At 37.0% G+C, this 17961-nt stretch overlaps 1 protein-coding gene across 1 annotated transcript; it reads left to right on the forward strand.

Moving 5' to 3' along the window:
* Positions 1-585: 585 nt before the first annotated feature.
* Positions 586-17623, forward strand: LOC107186719 (G protein-coupled receptor kinase 1-like; the record flags this gene model as incomplete). Its single annotated transcript, XM_015574653.1, has 8 exons — positions 586-698; positions 11948-12024; positions 14567-14640; positions 14751-14852; positions 15952-16026; positions 16125-16186; positions 16263-16314; positions 17432-17623. Coding segments are annotated over exons 1-8 (747 nt in total), but the record flags the coding sequence as incomplete, so codon positions are not given.
* Between the last annotated feature and the right edge of the window lie 338 nt (positions 17624-17961).

Here is a 17961-nt window from a genome sequence, read left to right on the forward strand (position 1 = left end):
CTGGTCTCTGCAACCCCTTCGAAACGATGAGGCAACGTCAGAAGAGCCCGCCAGAGGCGCGCAGCGAGCACGGAACCAATCAGCACGCAAGTGCGCGCAAACTTGAGGTTTCCAACTTTGTTGGTAGTCTGGTAGTCAGTCGGCACAGAATACGCGACGTAGAAGTTTTGGTGCTTCAAAGGTGAATGATTTCATGCAAACCCGCGCCTTCTATACGTGTCAATCGTTGTCGGATATGAGACCTGCGATATGAATTTGGTGAAAATAAACGTTGCATCGCCCGCGTGAATGGCGAATAGTTGCGCGGGTGAGTGTTTTGCGTTCGTAGAGTGTCATTAACCTCGCGAGGCTTAGAGAACCGAGGTCTCCCTGCTGGAAATCGCGCGCAGATCCCAACGGAGCTGTCAGACTTGCGAACTTCGATGTATTACGATCGCTCAATTAGAATGTCGACGTTGACCGCGTCTTCAACGGCGTTGCAATAGTGAGATCCACGCGTACGCGATATTGAGCAGAGTGTCGTCGAGAAAACAGCTCCAGGGTGAGCCGTATTCAGATCGAGAAATTTAGCGACTACCGAGGAAAATGGCGGATCTCGAGGCGGTGCTGGCCGACGTCAGCTACCTGATGGCCATGGAGAACAGCAAGGACACGCCGGCTGCTCGTGCCAGCAAGAAAATTGTCCTGCCAGATCCCAGGTATAACGATACTCGGGGTTTCGTGCTTTTTCTAGATTCGACTGTTCCAGTAACTCCTTGCATTTAGTGATGGGAACGATGCACTCGTAACACAGTGGCCCTAGTTTTCCACAACACAAACGTTCATAGACATTTATTTACCATTTTCCCAATTGTACGATCTTATCGACCAGCATCTATCCTATGAATAGGTTGACGAATCAGTTTCTTTAACTCGATGTTGTGTTTTAATACACATTAGCTTAGCAGATGGTAATATGACAAGATTTTCATTAATCGCGGTACTAACAGTCAATGAGATGTATAGAACTTTTTAGTATTTCGTTTCTTTATATAATTCTTCTATTCAGATAACAGAGTTCCATGTATCTACAGTAATGCTTTTGGAACATAGAATGGTGTGTTCGCTCTGTGACAATTTGTATACAATGATTGCCGTATTATTTACATTATTATATGCATTCATTGTAATGCGAATGATTTTCTCCTTTGATTCTTCTTCGACAGTATCGAGCAATCTCTAACGCCTATGTACACTGATTGTTTGCACCGAAATGGTGATCGGATTAGGCCCATCACTACGTCTCACCACGTTTCCTGCCCCTCCCTTCTTCTGCCTCTACCCTTCCTTATCTACCACGAGTTCGCTCGCCTTGTTCTTCTCTCTCTTACTCTGTGTATACGTCGTATACATATCATATGTATACCTTACCGTTGCTTCGACACCTCGCTTGGTTCATCTCTGTGAGGGTGCGCCATTTCGGAAAATGTTTACAAACAGTCAGCTAAGTCGATCGAACTCACGTACGGTTCCGATTGATGTTCGAAAATACGGATCATTTTATGAAACGTATGTCGATCTGTTAAATAATTGTTAACTTTTTATAATCAAGCGATCATACACTGATTGTGAGTACTTACGATATAAAGTCCTGCTACTGAGAATAGCGTAAAAGACCTAATTACTGACGCTTTAAGGAATGACACTGACATTATTGCATAATTTTGGTATTAGTTGACCAAAAACATAAGCTTTTATTTGTATTTATCATTATTTAATGTGTTTAGTGGAAGAAAAGATTTGTTGTAAATGTTGTAATTGTCCAAACCTCTTCTTTTGTTTATAAATTTATTAGTTTCAAAGACATATGTCGAAACCTATTACTGCCACCCCAATTACTACCACCTAATCAAATGCTATCACCTCATATACCTAAATATTGTCAGTTTTACAAAAAATTAGATTTTTGTACCTTAATTAAGTTTTAAAGTATTTTTATATTACATGTTTTTATAAATAAAAGAATGTTTTAATTAAATTATTAAAGCTATTTTAAATTGTTTATTGTTACTTTACGTATTCTCTTTGATTTAATTGCCTTATTTCTCTCTCCCTCTTCCACTTTTTCCTTTGTTTCTATCTCAATTTTCTTGCCAGTATCAGTTTTTTAAAAATTTATTTTACTTCTCCAATTCAGTTTTTTCTTATTTATTTCAGCTTTAGCTAATCTAAGTTTCTTTCTTTGTTCTTTCTTTTTCCTCTTTAGACTTTCTAATCTTTTCATCCTTGTCATTTTGGTATTTTAATCAAAGGTCTGGTATGACAATGGATAAATGGAGAAGGTACCCTTGAGTGAATGTTGCTAGAATGTACAATATTCTTTTCCTAGAGACAATTTAAATTTGAAGCATCCTACAGCAGATCACACACTGAGGGGAACAAACAACTATCTTTTGCATTTTCAGTGCATTTTATGGAGTGTGAAGTGGTTTCTGAATGGACAAAGGGCGATACAATTGTTGTACTTGTACCAGGATTTAATTCATGTGATGAGTTTTCCAATATTTCATTCACCACCATTTTGTACCACTTTTGATTTTAAATTGTTTCTTTTGTTGGAACCATTCTGTAAAATTTGTTTCGCATTCAAGTTATTTATTCTCCTTTTGACTACAAGTGCAAAATCTGCCTTTTGTACACTTAATTGGTCATGTTCTATGAGATAATTTTCAATAACTTTCCCATACTCGTTTTGAATGGCCTAAACATTCAATCATCCGTTGGCTGTAAGATGTAAGTGGAATTAGGGTGCAATACAATTAGCACAGTTTGATGTTGCAAACAAAAAACACTTGTAGATTGTGTTAGACGTGAAACATGACCATCAATCAACAAAATCACTGGTAATCGTATACAAATCTCAAGTAGCCATGGATGAAAAATATTGACGATATATTCAAAAAACTTTTTCCCTAGTCATCCAGCCATTATCAGAAAGATCAATACCCTATACTTTTGACAATTTTCTCACAATGTGTGAAGGAACTCCTTGATATGCAAATAATGTAGGGATCGTTGTTTTAGAGGGAATGGTTGAAATCCATTTATACATAAAATAATATATACAGTAGACTCACGTTAAAGTAGCGATGCGGGGCTCTTGAGGTGGGTTTTTCTTTTAACGTGAGCCAATGGGCACACAGAATCTCGTGGCATCTCGGTCGATCCGCCAATTGGATCAAAACTGTCGTTAAAGATGGCGACCGATAGTGGGGTGCGCGCACGTGTGTGACTTGGGACGTTCTTACCGCTACTTTAACGCGAGTCTACTGTATTTAATTATAAGTAAAGTAACTTTATAACAGGCCGACACTACACACTCTCGTTTTCTACCTTTCTTCAAACTTTGCAATGTTCCGCACTTCTCTTTCAGACCACAATATATACATTCTCGCGACATTTTGTCTCCCCCTCTCACCCTAGTTGTTGGTCGCAAGCTGACGATAGACTGCAGTTACTGACCTAAGTCGTGGGCCACTGGTCGTTTGTTTCTTTCGCGATCTATTCGTCAGCTGTCGACCCAACACGCAGTCACACGCTCACGCACACGACACATATACTGGTGACTTGGGTGCCGACCGCCCGAATGTTGTTATCTGGGGTTCTTGACGCGCGCCGCCCGGTCACCTACTCTTCGTACCTTTGTCATCCATTCCTACAATAATACCAGAGGTGATACCAATTGACCTGCTGCATTACCCATTATAAGAACAGTTCAACTTTCATTTTCATTATACTCCACAGTATTGTAAACAATTTAGCTACCTATCTTAACAATAGCTGGACTTTTCTTCGGGTTTAACAATAAAGCTGTCTCGTCAGCATTCAAAATTTTTGATGGTTCACAATACTTTTCAGATTGTTCGACATTAAATATCTGTCTATTTCAATAAACTGTTCTTTAATATTGCTTTCAGTCACATGAGCACGACTAGATATTAAATTTTCTGCGACTCTTTCACTGATAAGGAGAGTATCTCAGGTGTTCGTCTCCAATTGCTTTGATTTTCAGGTATGTTTTGGAGGACCGAAAAATAAGAGATACTTACTTTTTCATATCGACCCGTTTTCATATTTAGGAGTGAAATCACCCCTTAAAGTTTCGACCCAGGCGTACTATCTCGAACACCAGAGGAGATGCACAAGAATTTTCAATGGGCCAGTTTCATGGTTTTTTATGTACACTAATATGGTGCTAACAAATTGTCAAGAATACAATTTGTCATAACAAAAATGTCTTTACAATATCTACAACGTTTGGGGCTTCATTTCGTGGTCCATGATTTTTATTGAAATCTTCTTGTTTTCCATTATATCCGTCTATAGTTTTCCAAACAAAGTCATTAGCTTCTACCAATAAAGATCTTTCTGTATCTTCAATTTCAAAATTGACAATTTCATTATTGTTGTACTGGCTTTCACTATCATACGAAGTGTTACTACCTTCAGATTTATTCGCGGACACAGTTCGACTTATCGAAGCGATGGCTTGATTAGGCTTAGATTGAACTAAAAGGCACATTGTTGTCGAAATCAAGAGCTGTGTCTACAGCGATAAACAAAGCATTGTAGTCTGTTTAGACTAACTAATGTCTCTCGGTTCTGGAGATACTGCAGAGACAGTTTGGGAGATATAGTGGACCTCCACTATATTGCCATGGTCGAGGCTGTAGTGGAGTAAAATGGCAATGAGTTCAGAGCCCCCTCCATGCTAAGTTCTATCGTCGTAGAAACTTTTGAAACGTTCCCGAGTTTTAAATTCTTATGGAGCTTTTACTGTAATGTCGGCGAATTAAAAGGAGAATACAAGAGTTTATAAAATCTTGTAAGTAATTTCCTAAAAAAATATCGAAGATAGGGCAAACTTATTTTCTATGGTATACATAATATGATTAATTACATTGCATAAAAAAAGAAACGAAGATTTTGTTTAATTTTTGTCAATACACGTCAATATTAAAATACTTAGCTTAGAGATATGTAAGTTTTCGTAGATTATTTTGTTATGTAGAGTATTAATTTATTATATGGTAATTAATTTATCGTTGATTTCTACTGTTCAGGTTGTATGTCACCTACAACCGTGGCAATTATAGTAACTATTTTACATTATTTCACTTACTTCGCTCATCAGAATTAATTAGCACTAGTTAGTAAACTAATTAGCAAATTAGTTTAATTTCGTAGTTACATAGATGTATGTGCAAAAAACATTTCTGCTTCTAATTCCAGCCTTACAGTCCAGCAGATAGCGGCGGAATTTTATTTTCCAGCAGGATAACGCAAATGTACACACAGCAAAGCACGCAAACAATTTTCTTTTTTATGAATTAAATAACTATTAGCATTACTGGTAGACTATCTGGTTCTCAGACTTCAGTATTATTAAAAACTATTAAATATTGATTATTATGAAACTTAGACTAATGGCAAGTATCTCATGACGTAAGAAAACTAAGAATTACTATGGGTGACGGCTAGAAGTTTTTAACATGTTCGCTACTATATTGGACGGTCCCATAAGTCCTTGCTGGGTTCGTTGTTTTTCGAACATTTTCGTTTTTAAATCGACGCAGGCTCGAGAAGTTTCCAGAATGTGCGAGTGTGTGCGCGAACCTTCCGCGTAATGGGTATAAATTGGCGCGAGCGTAACAGGGAGATTAATAGAGAACGAACATGGAGCAACGTGAACTGCGAGCTATTATGTTGCATGAGCACTGGCTTAACACCTCTTCAACGGAGACAGCTAAGAAGATCAACGCTGCATTTGGGCCAGGTACTAGTAGCGATCGGACGGTATACTTCTGGTATAAGTGCCTCGATGAGGTGCCACTGGACAAAGTTGACGCGTGAACAGCTCGAGGACCTTGGGTATGTGTACCAATTACGGAGCCTATCCCAATTACGGAGCATCTATATTAAAATCATCATTAAAAAGAAATATATGTATAAATAATCATAAACAAAATTCTTTTAATTTAATTAAATTAAATTATTAACAAATAAGATTCAACGTAAAAAACAACAATTTTAACATGTCATAATGATTTAAGTGTTCATTAAAATATGTGTATTATGCTTTCGGTGATTTCATAGACGTTCTTAGCCAAAACCTCAAGAAATGCATACTGAACTATTTCATATAAATTAATTATAAACAGCATCTTCACCGTATGAAATGCATATTATATCCTAAAAAGGTTTAATGTAATTAAAAAAAATACATTCAGCAACTACAAACTTTTTAATTTTTATTTTTAAGTAAATTCCGTAATACCGCGTGATTTTCAGTCTTGTCTGTAATACGGAGTCCCCAAGCGTAGGTCTTCCCCATAACCTTACGTTCGTTAAACCAAAAGTGAAGCGCGTGTCGGTCGTTGTATATGTATAAATAGGTAAGACCTAATCTGTAACAACATGAGTCAAGCTCCAAGTAAAAAACGTTTCTTCTATAATAAAGAGGACAAAAATTTTCCCTACTTCATAAAAGTTAGGTTAGAAGCGACATTCAAGACACCGTAATACAGGGCACTGAAACAAGGACAGGCTCCGAAAGGAGGGGCACCGAAATACATCTGCAGCTACTGAAAGGGCTCCGTAATACAGACGAAAACATCTGTTTTTATTTAATCAAATACATTACAAAGATTTAATTTTGGCTATTTAAAAAAAATTCCTTTATCCGTTTGAGCGCGATTTGTCGATATAGCGACGATCACTAATTACTCCAAATGTGCGGCGCGTCGCTATATTGACGATTTTTCTTAGTCCAAATTTTGCTTATCAATCTTCGCATGTATTAAAAAAAATCGCTTAGCACTCAAACGGTTATAAGAGGGAATTGTTTAGCAACTGATGATTTTCATAATATGAAATGTATGTAGCACTATTTTTTAATAAATACTTGATTGCGCAAACTGGTTGAAAGCCTCCGTCATTGGTACACATACCTTAGGATGCTCTACTGTACCCCATCCATTCGAACTTTCATTTGTTCCGAGCATAGACATACAGTGGACTCTAGTATAGTTATTGCCATGATCGGGGCTGTAGGGGAGTAATGTGGTAATAAGTTCAGAGCCCCCTCCATGCTAAGTTCAGTCGTCGTAGCTTCGGCGTCTGCGCAAAAGCTGGATCATACTAGTGCGCCGGCATACGCAACGTAGTGGGAGAGCGAATTTGTATGCGCGAAAGTACGTGTGAAGGGGAAGTGCCTCGCGTGGCAATATGTTTAGTGGCTATATAGTTAGAGTCCACTGTATATGTATCATAGACGGTGCGGTCTTACGGTAGGGATGGAGTCGGCACTAGAAAGAGAGGACAATAACGGGAGTAACTTTCCTCTCTTTCATAAATACAAAAAAATAGAACTTGTTGAAAATGGCAAGGACTTATGGGACAGCTCGATACATGTGTGACGCTCTAATCTCTAAATCAGCGCACTCTACTTAATAAAAGCAGAATGTGTTTTGCAATATTCATCTATATTTCATGTTATTTGTTATTTCTGTTATGTTTTCTTAATACGTAATCCACAAGATATAAAAGGACACTGCACTGAATAGAGTGATGAAAATCTAGCCCTGCCTGTAACGAACGTTTCCGAAATAATATGATGGTAGCGAACGTGTTAAATAAAAAATTTACCGAACCTTTGTATTAATTTTTACCATGCAATATTAATAAATAAACAAAGTTAATTTTCCATAAATTGTTTTAATTTATTTTTAGAAAATACCCTCTGTTTTATGGTTATGTTGTACTGCATTCCTTGTAATACCTAGATAAATTGCAATTTTCGGAGTTATTACAATTCGTATATACGCTGTGTTTCTTATAATTGGAAACACGGAAATATCTCGTAGACTCCTTGGGCTCTTATTAATTTATGACCTACTACACTGATTGACCGTATCTGGCACACATAAATTTTATGTAAAATGTAACACTTTATTTTCATTTATGGTAAACAGTATACATGTTTACAGTTTTTCCATAGTAATTTTTGTTACATGAAGGTATAAAACTAATACACTCATATTTTGTCCACTTGCTTTTATTGCCTGTTACTACTTTTAGTCTCTTTTAATATACTTTCTATTAGATTATAGATTATTTCCGTTTTAATATTATACCATACCTATTGTGCCCTTGTGCAGAATTAGCGCATGCGTAATAGTGGCTTTCGTATGTTGACAACCTCCTTTTTACAATCGACCATAAATTCTCGATTAGGTCTAGACCAGGGCTGGCCATTCCAATAAACAAAATTTCTGGTGTCCAAGTTAGTTTCTTTTTACTAATTTTGCGGTGTGTATTGGATCTCCGTCTTGTTGCAATATAATTTCTTCCTGATACTCACTAGACCGCATAACAGATGGTACATTCCTTTATACGATACTGAAATGTTGTTCTTTATGCATAATACACATCAATTCTAACTAAAGGGTCAATTTTATTACATGTTAGACTGGGCTAGAACATGATTTAGCTATCTCTAAATAGCATTGTTTAAGTTCAAATAGACGGTGTAGATCTAACTGAATTCTATTTATTTTAATCTCATCAGACCATACAATTTGTTTCCAGTCAACCGTAAGCCATTCTTTGTACATACAGGGTGTCTGGGGTAACTTAATCGACTCGGACTCGATTTCTTTCTCTGGGATTATTTAAAAGGGCGGGTGGTATACCAATAAGATGCGCTCCATTCAGGCGCTAAAAAAAATATCGAAGAAGGAATAGATTTTATCACAGGGAAGACACTAGGACTAGTCTTCGATAATTTGAAAAAAAAAGAGCTCGGATGTGCGCAGAAAACGGAGGGAGCTACTTTCAACATTTATTATAACAGGGGATGGAGATCGTGGAGGTTTTAGTGTGTAAAAATCCCACACTACTCCGAAAATTTTCGAAGATTTCCTCCACATTTAAAAAAAAGAAAACAGAAACAAAAAAAAATACAGGTACGTAGATGAAAAAATTCATCGTCAGTTTTTCCACTATCGCGCCGAAACATATCGAGAATGCGAAGAAGGACGTAGGCGTAGTGCCATAACAGCGATCCTTAGTTAGAAGGAACAAGTGGATGCAGAGAAACTTCGGCGAGAGTTTTCGTTCTGCCTCACAGATATCAGATCACAGTTTATGATCACGGCAGTTAAACGACTAAGCAGGCGGCTTGCCTCTCGACCCTAGCAGCGAGCGATTCACTTTGTATACAGGGTGTCCCAAAATAACTTCGACTCCCGGAATTGAGGGGTTCCTCGGATGATTTGAAACACCTTTTTCCTTAGTAAAAATGTTATCCGAGGCTTTGTTAACGAGATATTGACGAAAAACTCCGACCAATCAGAGCGCGAGTCTGCTGGCAGAGCTTCCGCGGTAGCGTTGGCTACGCTCTGCAATTGGTAGCCTTATGACTCTAGTATACTTTGCTAATGAGTCCAATAATTCCACCTTAGCTTTAGTGATGGGTGTAATTCGATGTGCTTGTTAAAATGTTATTTTGTGATAGTCAAAATGTGATTTTGCATAAAAATTCGCTGTCTAGTTATCACTTTAATCGTGTAATTAAAAAAAAAGAGTGCTAGAATCCCTGAAAAGTGACAAGGTACCACATTCTCATAAGTAATGCACACAGTCTTTACCCTAGAACAGATTTTTAAACAATTTACTATATTTTATGTTTGTCGTGGAACAGTTGTTTCGAGAATAGGTACATCTTATTTTGCATTGTTCAGTGCTAATAATTTATTACCCATTTTCATAAAAATGAAATCTAATCAAACTGTGATTTACGCAAGTAAAGTAGTGATCAAAGGAGATATGTCAAACATAAATAGCTTGTATGTTTTTCGTTAGTTTTCACTGTTGCATACAATTAAATTTTTGTAGTAGAGTATGTTTTTCTGCGAGTTATTTTGTATACTTATTAACTATAATACAATAGGAGCTCAATAATTGATCATTTCGGAATTGGTAAATTAACAGACTTGAATCATTCGCGCGCTTTCCCCACCGATCGACCGTTCACTTCTGCGAAATAATTAAATATAGGGTGAGCTGGATGTATGCACTTTTTGACCGCCCTGCGATTTCCGTTATTTTTAGAGATATCAAAAAAGTTGATTTACAAAAGATACTTAATATTGAAACATTTCATTAAAACAATATTATATACATCGCACTTTCTGTGATAAATACGCGCACACATGTAAGAGAAATACAGTGGACTCTAACTTTATTGCCACTCAACATATTGCCACGCGAGGCACTTCCTCTTCACGCGTACTTTCGACCACACAAATTCGCTCTCCCACCACGTTGCGTACGCCGGCGCAACAGCACGATCCAGTTTTTACGCAGGCGCCGAGACCGCGGCTACCAGGACAGAAATTAGGATGAAAGAGGCTCTGAAATTATTGTCATTTTACTCCTCTACAGCCCCGAACATGGCAATATACAGGGCTCTAGCGATTATTGACTCTTTGTTGATATGCGATTCTTGTCCATGGGTCATCCCCACCATTGACGATTCACGTTGAGAGCCCACAAAAAGGTTACATTCCCGGGTGTCGGTGAGACTATACTAATGCAACGATAAAACTTTTTTATTTTGGGTACATAATTAATGAAACTTTTATGAACATATTGGTCAGATTTTTCTGATTAAAATGATACCAAGCATGACAATTTGGATGATATTTACTTATGATTTATCAGAAGCGATACTGAACGAATATGAACTATTGAAACTTTCTACATGAGTAAATATGATCCAAATTATGTCGTGTTTGGTATCATTTTAATCAGACAAATCTCACCAATGTACTAGTAAACGTTTCATTAACAACGAATCAAAAATAAAAAAGTTTCATTGTTGCATTAGCGTTGTCTCACCGATACCCGGGAATGTAATTTTTTTTGGCTCGAGAATGGGAAACCGTCTCGGCGCGCCGTGCAACAATGTATGCGCTCGATGGACTCGAAGGACGGAGCGGCGGAATGTACGACGATTAGTCGAAGCGTTCAATCGTCAGCGACTGCCCAGAGACTGCAGAGAGCTGCCGACGAATTAAATGTAGCTGAATCACCTCCAGTCACACGTATTTTTATTATTGGCCGAAACAGTACACACACAATCGGAGTGTGTGGTCAGCTATAATGTAACCATTGGTCGACGAGAGCGTCGCAGGCGGGCCACGTAGCCGAGTTGAGTAGGAAACGAAACTTTCTCTCTGTTTTACACTGGCTTGTCCTTTTCTATCTACGGAATGCTACAATGGCGAGTTGCCGAGGCTCGAGCTTCGGGAAAAAAACGTATTCACGAGGCTCAGAAGCGTTTTGCGTAGTCTACGATTATCGTCCCCTCGCGGACCCGAGTTCGGGACCATAATCGCGAGAGTCATGTAGTTAGAGGCCACTGTACGTGTGAGCGAGGGGTGTTCCCAGTGATCAATTAACGGACTCTCAATTATTGGGCTTCTACTCTACTGCTGTTATCGTTAATGTCTCAAAACTACAGTATTCCTTTTCTATAGTCGCGTTGTTTGGGACGATCAATACGGTTATAAAAAACATGGACCATCCTTTTGCAATCATCTGATTACCTTGCGGTTCGCTTTTGTCTTGTTTTCTTACATTTACTTATTGTTATATACGTATCTGTCTTTTACTATCAACAGTAATGAAGCAACGTACGCCTACTGTCAACAAACAGTCCCGTCATATGGCGAATGTGGCAATATGTCAATATGGAGGTGTATAAATACGTGATTATAGGGTGGGAATACTGTATTCGTTATGTGTGCTAATTGAGGTCATATAAACACTTGTATAGCTATCACATACATTAGTTAACAGTCAGAATTTAATTGTTACATTCGCGTACTTCTTTCTGTTGCAGTGTCAAAAGCGTAATGCACAAATATCTGGAAAAGAAGAAAGAAGTAACCTTCGATAAAATATTCAATCAAATGTTTGGTGAGAAATTTTTAAGTATACTTATTTTTTACGTATTAAGAATGAAGAGGGAATGCCCTTATTCGAGCATGCAAAAGAAATTGGAAGTTCTTATCACAATCTTTATCAAAAACTTGGAACAACCGCAGTAGATTAGTCTTTCGGAGACTTGTTTCAAATATTGTTGAAGTAATATTTAGTATTGTTATTAGGTTGTGTAATAAGTGTTTTTTCTAACTGTTGATTGTTTTGTTACAATGTTTATGCGTATTAAATTGCGTATAATCTGGGTGTGTTTTATCGGTGGGCATCACTCAGTTTCCTTTCTGTCGTGGTCAAGTAAAATGCATCTTTGAGATGAGCGAATAGAATATTCATTTTTATCACTTAGTTTTTTTTTTTACTTTCGAAGGCAAAAAAATGCGAAAGAGAAAAAGAAATGTTTTAGTATTTATGGGGATACTGCAATCAATAAACGGACCGAAAGTGGATCTAAAGGTTTAAAACGATGGAAATTTCAACTTTAGACTGATTGTGGATGAAATTGCGCATTTAATCCAACAAAATCTAAGATATACGACAATGAAAATTGCCAGCGTACTACACATATCACACAAATCCGTTCCATTACATTTAAGAAAACTTGACATGACAAACAAATACGACTTTTGGGTTCCGTACGAATTAACGGAAAAATATTTAATCGATCGCATTTCAATTTAGCTACATCTAATAGTGATGATGTCTAACATGTAACAAAGAACGTGTTGACAAACAAGAAGTAAACGAAGTCGTCTTCCACGTTGACTGAGCATTATGAAATATTTTCTAATAGAAGATTATTAATTTGAGAATATCTCAGTAATTAATAATATTAAGCTCTCTTTGGTATAAAACTTTTTTATGCAGAATGTGGTGCTTTATCCGAATTCGGGGCAAAATATTGGGCATTCCATTTAAAAAAACTGAAGGTGACCCTCATATCTCGATAAAAAAGCAAAGTAACAAAAAACAGATTACAGCACTGTATGTTCACTGATTTGTCGTTGAAGACAATATACTTGCAATATACAGTGGATTCTAACTATATTACTATTCTAACTAAAATGGCAATAAGTTCAGAGGTCCCTTCATGCTAAGTTTCATCGTCATAGCCTCGACCTCGACGCCTGCGCAACAGCGGGATCGTGCTGGTGTGCCGGCGTACGCAATTGTGTGCGTGAAAGTACGTGTGAAGGGGAGAGGCCTCGCGTGGCAATATGTTTAGTGGCAACATAGTTAGAGTCCACTCTACTCACAATATAGAACGAACAGAGAGACACTAAGAACTATAAATGTGAATGTAACTGTACAGAATATAAACACAGGTAAGGCACTGAAGCAAGAAAGAAAGCTCAATGCGAACTGTCATATGGTCGGAATGCCTGAACGCGTTGAATTCTACAGGGTGAATCTCTCGTTGCTAGGGTACAAAAGGCAAGCCGCCTGCTTCGTCGTTTAAAATACAGTTGGCTATTATTTAGAAAAAGAATTATTTAAATAACGATTCGAATAAAAGATACTTTATCTTTATTCGTCATTCAAAGGTTGTTTCGGAAGGTGGTTTCACTCGTTAAACTTGAGTTACCACCGCTGAAAAAACACGTATCTGCTATTTTTGGCTGTTCGTCAAGTCTACAAAGTTGCATTCAAATCGGGGTCGAACTGTTTGCAACATTTACTTGTCAGTTGCGTAATTTGGATCGCAAGTGGAAATAATGCCTTACTTTCAGTACTGTATTTCCACTGCAAGTGCTCTAACTCTTAAGCTTTGAAAGAAAAAATGTCATGTAGCCATTAACATGTTTCACACATACAATATGGTAAAATAATTTGTTTAATATGCTCATAAAGAAACTTTTTGCGAACACGTATTAACAGATAATAATAAAATAAAAGTGATAAACAAATTAATCCAACAACTAGAATTGTCTCCATATCCGTGACCTGTACTACATTTGGAGAGTTTTGGGACACTACAGTTGGGTACTAGGTAGTGATGGGTAACCGAGCAATTCGAGCTACTCGAACGAGCTCGGGTGACAGGTTTATGATCTCAGCGGAGACCCGAGGCTCTGGCACGTGAAGGCGAAGGATGTTATCTGGCCGCCGGCAACCGACCCTCGGGTTACAATGTAACATACGGAACGAATCACCCATGAAAAAAAATGTAAACTTTTACTCCTTTCAGTGTACTTTCTTAAAAATGTTATGAATAAATGCAGGAGATTCTCTTGATGAAAATAAATCCAAACCCGACATAAATCGGACTATATTTAATAACGTACTTTTTTATGTCGCGATACGAATTCTATGTTATTAAATATATACTCCTTCGAGTAGTTCGAAATGCTCGGTTACCCATCACTAGTACTAGGTAACCAACGTAAATATTTAGGGTACACTAACTAGCTACGTAACACTACGTACTTTGGGATACTACTTTTTGGGACAGAACAGAGGAAAACCCAACACGAAGACTCGAAAACATGCATTACTTTTGTCTCTCATTTTGTTCTTTCAGGATATCTTCTATTCAAAGACTTCTGCGAAAATGTGGCGGAGGAACCAGTTCCGCAACTTAGGTTTTACGAAGAGGTTCGTGTTAGCCTGCACACACATACACACTAGTTAAGTCTCACGTCAGTAGCGTGGTGACAGGCATTGCCATCCAACTCCATAAGGAATTTCTCATTTGTGCATTGTAGATTAAGGCGTACGAGAAGCTCGAATGCCCTGAAGAAAGGAAAAAGCTGGCCAAAGAAATCTATGATAATTTCATCATGAAGGAGCTGCTATCGCATACGCACGTGAGTGACTCTTATCAAGGTTCATACTTAACGATTTTTTGTAAAAATAACTGATTGATCATTACATGAATAAATAACAACGCCTATCGGAAAGTTTCTACACATAGTTCTCGCGGTAAATATCTTTTTTTTTCTTTTCAACACAATGTCTGAAATGAAAATATTGTGAAATCGGAACATCGCTGTACTCAAATACATATTTACTGAAACAGGTTTATATTGAGTCTCCATTAAAAAGAAGAAAAACAGTTCTTCAAAGCTGCACCATTTTAGTTTTTAACACGTGAAAAAGCGCCGAAAATCGCTTCTGAACCATGAAAACCCGTATGAAAGCACGAACCCTTCCTTGCCTTTAACTTCTCCATGAATGCTTGAATAGGGCCTGGAATAGGTCTTTTCGTAACGTACGAGGAGAGCTTCTAATCTCTAGCCCTCGACGTTCTCAGAAAAGAAACTATTTCCGCGGTCTTTTTCACACGACTTTTTCCCTGCTTGGTTCACCCCTAATTTTAGCTTTGCTTTAAATCGTCCCCTATCTACAGTTTTCCGCTTCAACACGGTTAAGTCGTCTTCTTTGTTAGTACAATTGTATGTGACAATAAATCGGAGAAAACGCAAGCTGTTCTGTATGTGAGCCGCTATATTTGCAACTGTAAAATACTATTATTTGCATTATATATAAGTTCACCACGAACAGATCAAGAAACGTTTTGGGAAGCATAATGAATAAAATATGCGTAAAAGTTCTGAATATTATTCATCTTTAATTGAAATATAAATTCCAATTCGGTATTAGTCTCGTTTTGGAGAATTTATTATCGTTGACAGTGGTAGCAGTCCATTTCCGATTAATAGAAACACTGTTTCGCTTAAAAACTGCCAACAATTGTATTTCACAATGACACATAATAGTTAACAGTGTTAATAATAATTCTTAAAAATATTAATTTCAAAATGAAAGAAAAATTTTGACACTTTTCTATTTGAATGGTAATTAAAGCATATAGTAAATTAAAACTTAGTCTTAAAAATTTATATAAAATATTAATTTAGAACCGTATGCAAACGAAACGTGCTTAAGTTTTCGATTATTTTTCAGGAATACTCCATGGAAGCGGTGTCCACCGTTCAGGACTACCTCATAAAAAACGAAGTTCCCGTTAATTTATTCGAGGTTGGTCCTTCACGATCTGATATCGCTTAATTCTAATAACGTTAACAACTTGGTCAATCTGCGTCGATCCAATTAAATCGCAACGATTACCTTTGCAGCCATATATCGAAGAAATTTTTAATCACTTAAGAGGAGAGCCATTCAAGAAGTTTTTGGAGAGGTATGTTCAAAGACATATTTCATTAGCCCATTCATGTCTTGAATAAGTTTTAAGAAATATTGTTGTATGTTTCCAGTGAAAAGTACACCCGATTTTGTCAGTGGAAGAATTTAGAATTAAATATGCAGGTAAATTTACAATATCTACTTACGGTATATTTTAGTGATACGCTTTATAGTGGACGCAAATTCAACAGTCGTCTCCGAAACAAATTCTCATTCTTTTCATGTTCTAGATATTGGTACATGTAGTCAGATTTAAAGGATACAGATTTCAGGCAGTTGAATTTGCATGTACTACATATTAGGAATTCAAGTGTTATAAGAAGTTGCATATACATATAATCAATGCATATAGAGGCCAATTCATGAAACTTGTATACACGCTCATAGCATCAAAAGGGTTAAAAAAAAAATTTGTGGCAGAAAATAGTACTTGAGTTAAAATGTATATGTTATTGAATATATTTCTTCATCACGGTTCACTATTTTCTGAACAGGCTAATTTAAAATTTTTTGAAATTTATGATTTAAAGTAAGTAAAAATAGCGACATAATCAAACGAATTCGTACATTTTTATTATCATCACTCAATTGTGTCTATAATATTATGTTTAATTTATGACACTGGCCAGATTTTGCGTGAAATTATCGAAATTATCACTTTCGCTGAATGAGTCATATGGTAAATATTTGACGAAAATCTCTAGACGTCTGCGTTCAGTACAAAAACTTCGCATTAGCAGGTGTTTCGTTTAACAGGAACACTTCAACATAATTTTTCAAGAGAACGGTTGAGTTCCGATCTATGGTTCTTTTTAGACTTTTCATCCTCACCATGTGTAGAACATAAGGCAACGATAAAAAGGAAGTTGATCTTCAAGGTGAAGGTCAATTTTGCGGCAACGTTCTTAGCTCAATCTCCCCCCAACCGAAGGTGACGTGTAATTTCTTGACACCCTGTACATACAACTGAAAATGTAACAGGTGTTGCGACACTATTCAGACCGATGTGCTACGCTATGTCGTGTACGATACATTTGATAACGATTACCTGAATCTGCGCCATTAAACTTATTGTAAAATAAACCACTTATATTCACACTGTGCGAGTAATCTCATATTCGCATACGTAACGTGAAGACAATGTGTCCTCGGTGTAAAGAAAAAATATAAGTGTATAAATTCGTTAACAGAATGTAAAATTGTATAATTTACAAATTGCTTGGTTGAATTATTGTTCCAGTTGACAATGAATGACTTCAGTGTACATCGAATAATAGGCAGAGGTGGATTCGGCGAAGTTTATGGCTGTCGGAAAGCGGACACAGGGAAAATGTACGCCATGAAGTGCCTCGACAAGAAGCGAATAAAAATGAAACAGGGCGAAACGTTAGCACTCAACGAAAGGATAATGCTTTCGGCAGTCAGTACAGGAGTAAGCCTTTTTTAAATAATTTCAACATTATTTTATACGGTAGAGATTACAAAATAGAATAGTAAGTGGGACCAACTTTCGAAAGAATTCTACATAAATTGTAAAATTGGATTTGTGTTTTCGAGCAAAGCATTATCAGCACACTTTATTGAAGTAGCTAGCCAAAGCAGTTAGTCAGTTACATTATTCGAGAAATAAAACGTATTATATAGGGTGGGACAATAACTATGTCCACTTTGAATATTGCCGTTATTTGTAATAATATGAAAAAATGTTATATACAAAACTTACACGGTATAGAGGGGGGCATATTGTGACACAAACATTTTCTGCGTGGG

Source organism: Dufourea novaeangliae, unplaced genomic scaffold, assembly GCF_001272555.1.
Source record: "Dufourea novaeangliae isolate 0120121106 unplaced genomic scaffold, ASM127255v1 scaffold87, whole genome shotgun sequence".
Taxonomy (NCBI): Eukaryota; Metazoa; Arthropoda; class Insecta; order Hymenoptera; family Halictidae; genus Dufourea; species Dufourea novaeangliae.